Source organism: Cololabis saira, chromosome 22 (genome assembly GCF_033807715.1).
Source record: "Cololabis saira isolate AMF1-May2022 chromosome 22, fColSai1.1, whole genome shotgun sequence".
In the NCBI taxonomy this organism is placed as follows: domain Eukaryota; kingdom Metazoa; phylum Chordata; class Actinopteri; order Beloniformes; family Belonidae; genus Cololabis; species Cololabis saira.
Genome location: NC_084608.1, coordinates 30916194 through 30926102, shown reverse-complemented (window position 1 = coordinate 30926102; position 9909 = coordinate 30916194). Strand labels below are relative to the sequence as shown.

Here is a 9909-nt window from a genome sequence, read left to right as displayed (position 1 = left end):
GGTGGAGAGGTGGCCGGGCGGCGAGCGCGCACGGAAGGGACGCACACACATGGAGACGGGGCAGGGCTCGCAGGCGGCCGACGCGGCCGGGGAGCAGCACTCCCCCGCGGCCGACGTGTCCAGCAGCCCCAGCCCGCCGGCCAGGCAGCGCTCGCTGCGGGTCGTGTACGTGCTGAACGACGGGCTGAAGGCGGTGATGGCCGGCAGCAGCAGCCCGGAGTCCGGCGCGCTGCAGCCGCTGCAGAGAGCCTGCGACGCGGAGAGCGCGCTGCTCACCACCGTCACCTTCGGCCGCCTGGACTTCGGGGAGACGGCGGTGCTGGACAGCTTCTACGACGCAGGTAAAGTCATGCAAATACTGTGCTGGATCTACTTAAAAAATAATAAATAAGTTAACTTTTTGCAAGAGGTTATTATGTAGATCAAGAAAGACTAGTCTTTGTATGAACTACTACATTTTATGTATGTGAATAATACATTTTGCAAGTACAGTCAAACTTAATTGTGTTAAGTTTACTTTATTTATCAAAAATTAAGTTGACTTTAAAAAGAAAAAAAGAGAAAAAAAGTAAGAAAAAAAGAAAAAAAGGAGGAAAAAGAGAAAAAAGAAGAAAAAAATGAAAAAAATAGAAAGAACAAAAAAATTAAGTTGACTTTACTTGCAAATGAATTTTGTACATACTAAAAATGAAGTAGTTTATACAAAGTCTTTGTATAAACGACTTCATTTTATGTAGTGAATAATACATTTTGCAAGTACAGTCAACTTAATTGTGTTAAGTTTACTTTATTTATCAAAATTAAGTTGACTTTAAAGAGAAAAAAATGAAAAAAGAAGAAAAAAAGAGAAAAAAGGAAGAAAAAAAAAATTAAGTTGACTTTACTTGCAAATTAAGTAGTTTATACAAAGACTAGTCTTTCTTGATCTACATAAAAATCTCATGCGAAAAAGTCGCCTTAATTTTTTTAAAGTAGATCAAGCAAGATATTTTTTACTGTGGTGTTCTACATAAAACAAATAAAGCATGTTTCATCTAAACATTGGTCAATCGGCCCAATAGATTAAAATTGTTAAAGGAAAGGTAAATACAACAAGATCATTGCTTGTTGTTTGTGTGTAAATTAAAAGATTGCCTGGGATTACATAAACACTGCTTGTTAAGGAAAAAATGCACAATGTCTTGTTTTTAAAACCTTTACGTTCTCACGTAAAGTTGTTTACGTGAGCACGTAAAACGTTATGCACTCACTAAAAAGTTTCACGGGGTCTCGCAAAACTCATAAGTGAGCGCCTAAAAGTTGTTCTACGTGAGCACGTAAAGGTGATACGTGCGCGCGAGAAAGTTAAAATACTTTTTGTCTTAACCTTAGTGCAACATTCTGAATGGATGAAATGAATAGCAGCAGCTTAATGAACATGAACATATATAACATTTCACAATTTAAACATGCAAACCATGTTAGTTTCGCTAACTTCGTCATTCTCGGCCGGCGGCCAGAAGTGACGTTAAATGCAACGATATATAAAACGATTTAATATATTTTAAAAACATTACTAGGCATGTCCCGATACTTTTTTGGCCAATACTGATGTTTTGAAAATGCCGTGATCGGGCCGGATCGATCAGCCGCCCGATCGATCGGGCCGGATCACGGCATTTTCAAAACATCAGTATCGGCAACACTAGTTAAAATCATTCTGTGTTTCAGTATGTGGAGTAAAACTATGGAACAGTATCAATGTGGAGATAAAACAATGCTCAAGTGTGACTACATTCAAGAAAGGTATAATTATGATTAATTGCATTAACAATCTATATGGTCATTATAGTATGTCGCAGTATGTATGTGTATGTGTGTACTGTTACGTAGGCCTGCAGGTATGTGAGGATGTAAGTATGTTGTATATGTACAGTATATGTGTATGCGTAGGTATGTATGCATGTGTATATGTGTGCATATTATGTACATTTGTATGTGTGTGTGTGTACTTAGGTATATATATATATATATATATATATATACTGTATGTATGTTATTGTGTATACAATACATGTACAGAAGGATGAGTGATATAATGATAATGTAGAATATATTTATTTACATAAGAATGAATACTGGAAGTACAGCAATAGCAAAATATTTACATTAAAGTTAAAATACAATATTTTCTATTTTCGTTAAAGTTATTCCACATTGGGATAAGATTGTAAAAGGCAAGTGCTGACGATGATGATATAAATAAGGGTTAGGATTACATAAATCTACGACTTCCTCATAATCCCATTGAACATGTTTTGATTTTTTATTTATAAACATTGCACTGTTTGCATTTGTTTTTACTTGTCTATATATATATATATATATATATATATATATATATATATATCAATCAAATGAAGGATTCAGAAAAAGAAAAAAGAAAAGAAAGTCACATGCTCAGTGTCAGGAAACCGAAACCATTATCTCTGTGAGTGATTGTTCACGTGCAGGGCCGTTTTTACACTCTTGTGAGTCTTATGCAAGATCCTATTTTGGGAAGGGGGGGACATCAAACTTCTTAACATCACATGAATGCATTCATCTACACTTCCAGATAGTAGATTTGTGTTCAAGTTGAGCCAACATAAACTGATACAAATATTGTGCTTGATCTACTTAAAAAAAATAATTCAACTTTTTGCACGAGATTATGATGTAGATCAAGAAAGACTAGTCTTTGTATAAACTACTTAATTTTTTGTATGTAAATAATACATTTTGCAAGTACAGTCAACTTGTGTTAAGTTTACTTTATTTATCAAAATTAAGTTGACTTTACTTGCAAAAATTAAGTTGGCTTTACTTGCAAATGAATTTTGTACATACTAAAAATTTAGTAGTTTATACAAAGACTAGTCTTTCTTGATCTACATAAAAATCTCATGCGAAAAAGTCGCCTTAATGTTTTTAAAGTAGATCAAGCAAGATATTTTTTACTGTGGTGTTTCTACTTAAACAAATAAAGCATGTTTCATCTAAACATTGGTCAATCTGCCCAATAGATTAAAATTGTTAAAGGAAAAGTAAATATGTTGTTTGTGTGTAAATGAAAAGATTGCCTGGGATTCACATAAATACTGCTTGTTAAGGAAAAATAATGCACATGGTCTTGTTTTTTGAACAAATGCAGATTAAGTTCAAAACTAGATGTATTCATCTAAAGCAACAAACTTCAGTTTTAATTGTTAATATCACAAATTTAAATATGTTATATTTAGTTGTGACTTTAAATTAATTTTTTCATATGAGAATAGTTCTAATTTTATTTACGGTTAAATAATGGAGCCTATCTGAAAGTTTCCTGCAACATTTGCTGATATATTTTCTTTCACTGAATTTTTATTATTATTTAGCATAAGTCATATTATGGTATATATTGTTATTGTAACTGAGATAGTAGGAATAGTAATTTTAAAGTTGTTTATACCCACCTACGAGTCGTACTTGCCAAATATGAAGTACCAAGTGCACAAATTTAGATTTGGTCAACTTGGAATTGAGAAATGGCCCCATGTTCAAGTTACTGTAAGCTTGGAAAATAACCTAAAAAGTGACTAAAAGGTTTGATACAGTACCATTTCATCAAACATCTGGGCTGTGTTTCTAAGGCTCAAGTTTAAGCTGAGCTCGTAAAATAAAGACAGACGGGTGACATTAATTCAATTAGCACAATGCTATTTTAGAGCTGTGAGGAAATGTTTTTAAAGCACGATATGACAGACGAAAAACAGTTTAAAAACTGAAATTTGTGTAAATACAGAATCACCAACTTAAATATTTTGCAAATTTGAGACAAAATTCTCAAATTTTTGGTTTAAAAACTTTTTTTTGTTTAAAAAATGTGTTAATTTGTGAGAGAAAACTCAAAATTTCTGACTTTGTTATATTTCAGCTTTATAAAAGAAAAATAAAATAATCTGTTGTGCGGTGTGATCAAGGTGCTGCACACACAGTTTAGTGCTTTCCTTTTCTCGAGTAGATCATTTTATTTCTCGGCCACGGTGGCTCCGGCACCGCCTGGACTCGGCAAGGAAGTCCCTGCATTTGTTTGCTTTTTTTCTTCTTTTTGGATTAACACACTAAACCACATTATTACCTATCCTTGGGTAGAGTTTGGAAATGAGCTTCAGGTTTATTTATTTATTTATTTATTTATTTTCTTACTTTATTTTAGAAAGAAGAAGTATGGTGGCCGAGACCCGCCATTGCTGAAAATAAAAGTAACGCTGCAAACAGAAACAAATGCCGCTGCAAATAAAATAAACGCTTAGCAAATAAAATAAACGGTGCAAACAAAAAGAAACGCTGCTGCAAATAAAAGAAACGCTGCAAATATAAAGAAACCCTGCTGCAAATAAAAAAGCCACAACGGAAGTGAATTACCGGGGACTATTTTTGCTGATGCACCGGTGTTGCACATTAAAAATTACACGTAGCGACGTTGAACACTAACCTTTTCACTTCTTTTCTTGTTCGTTGTTCTTCTTATTCCTCGCTCTTCTTATTTCTTCCTTTTCACTTAGATCCTCTTCGTCTTCTTCTTCTTCTCTCACGTAAAAAACACTGGTGCATCAGCAAAAATAGTCCCCGGTAATTCACTTCCGTTGTGGCTTTTTTATTTGCGTCGTTTTTTTTATTTGCAGCTGCGTTTATTTTATTTGCAGCGTTTCTTATATTTGCAGTGGCGTTTGTTTTTATTTGCAGCGTTTATTTTATTTGCAAAGCGTTTATTTTATTTGCAGCGGCTTTTCTTTTTATTTGCAGCGTTTCTTTTATTTTCAGCAATGGCGGGTCTCGGCCACCGTTTTGGATTAACACACTAAACCACATTATTATCTATCCTTGGGTAAAGTTTGGAAATGAGCTTCAGGTTTATTTATTTTTTATTTATTTTTTTTACTTTATTTTAGAAAGAAGAAGCCCTCAAATGCAATAAAAAAGACACGTGTCAATTTAATCTCTTGTAGTGCTACAATTTGGCTTCGGTCTGGAGTCATAAGGTCAGAGTTTTCCATAAAAAAGAATGTCATAAAAATAGATAGAGTTTAAATGACATAAAACAAAGTGAGTCTTATTTGCTGCTTGTATTAATAGAGTTGGTTTATTGTCACTGGACCATATGATATTGAAGATTTAAAAAAAACAAAGAAACATAAAAATGAGTGAAAATAAAAACAGAATCCCTAAAAGTGTTAATGTCAAATTCCACACGTTTGTCTGAGTTGTCTCTTTTAGTGACAGTTGGTGTTTGGTCTGGGGTCTTTAGGTCACATGGTGTGGTAGCGAGTCAGAAAGACGTCAGCATCGATGCCGGGTGGATGTGGGTTGAGTAGCAACCCAAGACTAACTTCACCGCGCTGCGGCGCTTTAACTGCTCCGTCATCCATCATCTCATGTCTCGTATCATCTATCAGCTGCCGGGCTTTGAGTGCAAGCGCAGGCATGCAGGAAGCAGTCTGGTGAACTCTGACCTTTTCCTTGAAAACATAGCTGATGACAACATGTGGGCACATAAATGTCTCCGTTATGATGAGGTGGGGATTCAAGGACATCCTTGATGTCTCCCTGGAGAGACGTTTCAGGCGTGTGCAGCTGAGAGACACCTGAAACACCTCGGTGTCCTCCCTGCAGAATTGGAGGTGTCTGGGGAACGCAGGTCTGGGACTCCCCTGTGATCCAAAACCGGAGATCCAGAAGTTAACGGATGAATGAACAGCTACAAAGTTGATCAGGTGAACCTGAACGGGGGGATCTGTGATTTCTGCTCCAGTGTGACGTCCAGCCACCTTTTAATGGACCTTCGAAGGGTTTAAATCAAATTTTCCCCAAAATAATCCTTCCTCAGTGCATTATTATTACGACAGAGTATTAGGGCCAAACTAAGACGAAAACAAAAATGGAAATTACGAAAATAAAGTCGTAGAATTACCAGAATAAAGTCATAATGTTGTGAGAATAAAGTCGTAATATATAATATAATATGTAAATATAACTTCACAAGATATTCCTCATTTTAACACAGGGAGAAGATGCTCTTCCTGTGAGTTCTCATAAATTACGACTTTATTCTCGTAATGTTACGACTTTATTCTCGTAATATTACGACTTTATTCTCGTAATATTACGACTTTATTCTATTACTTCTTTATTCTCGTAATGTTACGACTTTATTCTCGTAATATTACGACTTTATTCTCATAATATTACGACTTTATTCTATTACGACTTTATTCTCGTAATGTTACGACTTTATTCTCGTAATATTACGACTTTATTCTATTACGACTTTATTCTTGTAATGTTACGACTTTATTCTCGTAATGTTACGACTTTATTCTCGTAATGTTACGACTTTATTCTATTACGACTTTATTCTCGTAATGTTACGACTTTATTCTCGTAATGTTACGACTTTATTCTATTACGACTTTATTCTCGTAATGTTACGACTTTATTCTCGTAATGTTACGACTTTATTCTCGCAATGTTACGACTTTATTCTCGTAATGTTACGACTTTATTCTATTACAACTTTATTCTCGTAATGTTACGACTTTATTCTATTACGACTTTATTTTCACAACATTATGACTTTATTCACGTAATTTTACGACTTTATTCTCGTAATATTACAACTTTATTCTTGTAATGTTACGACTTTATTCTATTACGACTTTATTCTCGCAATACTACGACTTTATTCTCGTAATATTACGACTTTATTCTATTACGACTTTATTCTCGTAATGTTACGACTTTATTCTCGTAATGTTACGACTTTATTCTATTACGACTTTATTCTCGTAATGTTACGACTTTATTCTCGTAATGTTACGACTTTATTCTCGCAATGTTACGACTTTATTCTCGTAATATTACGACTTTATTCTATTACGACTTTATTCTCGCAATGTTACGACTTTATTCTCGTAATGTTACGACTTTATTCTATTGCGACTTTATTCTCGTAATATTACGACTTTATTCTCATGAATTACCACTTTATTCTTGTAATATTACGACTTTATTCTCGTAATGTTACGACTTTATTCTCGTAATGTTACGACTTTATTCTCGTAATATTACAACTTTATTCTCATAATATTACGACTTTATTCTATTACAACTTTATTCTCGTAATGTTACGACTTTATTCTCGTAATATTACGACTTTATTCTATTACGACTTTATTTTCACAACATTATGACTTTATTCACGTAATTTTACGACTTTATTCTCATTATATTATGACTTTATTCTCGTAATTTCTATTTTTTTTTGTCTTAGTTTGGCCCTAATACTCCGTCGTATTATTATAGTGTTTGTAAAAAAAAAATCTATATATACAGTAGAGGAACCGTGACGTCTAGTCATATGTACCGATCAGCTGTTGTCACTGATGAAACGACTGCTCCTGGTAATATAACTCAAATTAATGAGAGTTTATGCAATCACAGTGGCTTCATTTGGTCAGAATTAATAGTCTCTGTTTCACAGCTAGTTTTCATTCATGTGATTCAGCCAGCCCCGTTTACAGCCCGTGCACGGATCAGGATAACAAAATCCCAGCTGCTCTTTCAACACCTTTAATTGCTCGCTATTTATACTGTAGGATGGTGTTGAACACTCCTGCTGCAGATATGCATGAACCTGTGTGCTGCAGGGGGAAGGAAAGACGATGGAAAAGCCCCAACACACGGAGTGAAGGAGGAGGAAATCTGCCATGTGAAATGAAACAGAAAAACATGTTTTAGAGGAATCTTTTCAATATGTCAGAGGAGGTAAAGCAGGGAGCTCCAGCTGATATTGCCATAATCACCGTAGTGGACGGTGATCATAGCCGTCAAAACCAGGTTTAACAGGTGATTACTTGGGAAACCAGCTGCAAATCTGGTATTGAAGATTACTATTATTATAACAGTGTTCAGGCATAAACTGACCCATGAGGATTAAAATCCACAAGGGATTAAAACAATTTCTCCCAAAAGTGCAAAAATGTAGACGTTTCTAAGAACCACAAACGTCAACACTGAGGTGAAGATCAGCAAACGTCAGTGATGCTGCGGGTGTTTAACCTCTCGTTCTCGTACCAGCTGCAGAAAAAGGCTCACATTGATAAACACATGTGGAAAAGATACTTCCATAGCTCTGCAGGAAACTGAAAGCTGCCAGTCCTGGAATTGTTTTTTCAGCCTCCGTCCGGCGCAACATTCACCACAGATGGATTTCCTTGCTCGCTTAAACCTAAGCTACGGTGTCACACCTTCCACGACTGAACCATGAACCATGTAAATTTAAAATGTAAATGTACTTTATTTATATATCCCTTTACAGCCAGCTCTAGGTGAGCCAAAGTGTTTTACAGAATAAAACATACAGAAATACAACACACAATCATAAGACAGAGCAAAAAACAGATTTAAAGCTGCAAGCAGCGATGAACGGGCCCTCGCACCCTTGTGCACGTTCAGGCTGCAGTGGAAGCTTGTATGACTTGCATGTAGATTCTTCAGACCTGGACATTTAGCGGATGACACCACCCACAATTCTCTATGTCAAACCATTCAAAAGTTATGGCAGAAAGTAGGAACTATCAAATATCGACCAATCAGATGAAGGGGCGGGGCTAATTTGCACCAATTATGTTCAAGGATTCAAAACCGAGTCCGATGGCACCACCCACGAGTCTTTATGTCAAACCATTCAAAATGTATGGCAGAAAATAGGAACTATCAAATATGGACCAATCAGATGAAGGGGGGGCGCGCTTTTTGGTGTCTAGCGTCGCCACGGTAACACTTTTGACTGAGAAAAAGTAATTCCCATCGCCGCAGGATCGAGACGCACATTTTGATGTATAAAACACCTGGGTGCACGTTACGGTTCGGGCGAAGAAGCGGCCGAAGAAATGGCATAAATTACGCCAATTCAAAATGGCCAACTTCCTGTTCCGTTTCGGCCATGGCGCCAAGAGACTTTTCTTTAAGTTGCGACATGATACAGGTGTGTACCGATTTTCGTGCATGTACGTCAAACCGTATTGTGGGGCTTGAGGCACGAAGTTTTCTAGGGGGCGCTGTTGAGCCATTAGGCCCATTAATGCAGACCATGAAATATCAGACCAGGCCTGGCTTGCGTGCAAAATTTGGTGACTTTTGGGGCACGTTTAGGGGGAAAAAGGCCCTTATTTCGTTGGAAGAAGGAAAAAAACGAGAAAAATTCCTACAGATGCACTGTCAGTGCTCGGGCCCTAATAAAAGAAAAAGAGTAAAAAGTGTCACCACACTACTGGGTATTAAACCTATTCTAAATAAATAGGTTTTAAGCCTTGATTTAAAAGGCCCAGGTCAGAGATAGTCAGAGATAGTGCGTGAGTTGCAGGAGAGCTTGTTCCAGAGCCGGGGGGAGTTGAAAAGGCTCCGTCACCCCTGTGCTTGAACCTTGACCTGGGCACCTCCAACAACAGTTGGTTTGAGGATCTCAACGCCCTGCCATGCTCATGGACCGTTAAAAGCTCCGATAAATAGGGCGGGGCAAGGCTGTTAGGGCTTTAAAAACAAACATTAAAAGTTTAAAATCAATTCTAAAATGGACAGGGAGCCAATGGAGTGAATAGAGGACCGGAGTAACCGGAGTAACCGGAGTCATGTGCTCACGTCTTTTAGTGTTAGTTAAAAGACAGGCAGCTGCATTCTGCACTAGTTAAAGGCGGCCAATAGAGGACTTGGAGACACCAACATATAAAGCATTACAATAGTATAATCTTGAGCTGCTTTCTCCAGGTCGTGACGATTTAAAAAAGATTTCACTTCACTGATAAAAACATGTCCTAAGGTTAGTGATACACGATTGTTCGGTAACCGAAA

At 36.6% G+C, this 9909-nt stretch overlaps 1 protein-coding gene across 2 annotated transcripts in view; it reads left to right on the top strand.

The window, feature by feature from the left end:
- map3k15 (mitogen-activated protein kinase kinase kinase 15) overlaps positions 1–9909 on the top strand; it is a 75847-nt gene continuing 65938 nt past the window's right edge. For both annotated transcript variants that reach the window (XM_061713026.1, XM_061713025.1), the window contains exon 1: positions 1–341. In XM_061713026.1, coding sequence (XP_061569010.1) covers positions 50–341 — 292 coding nt within the window. In that variant the 5' untranslated portion in view covers positions 1–49. The remainder of the gene's footprint in view (positions 342–9909) is intronic.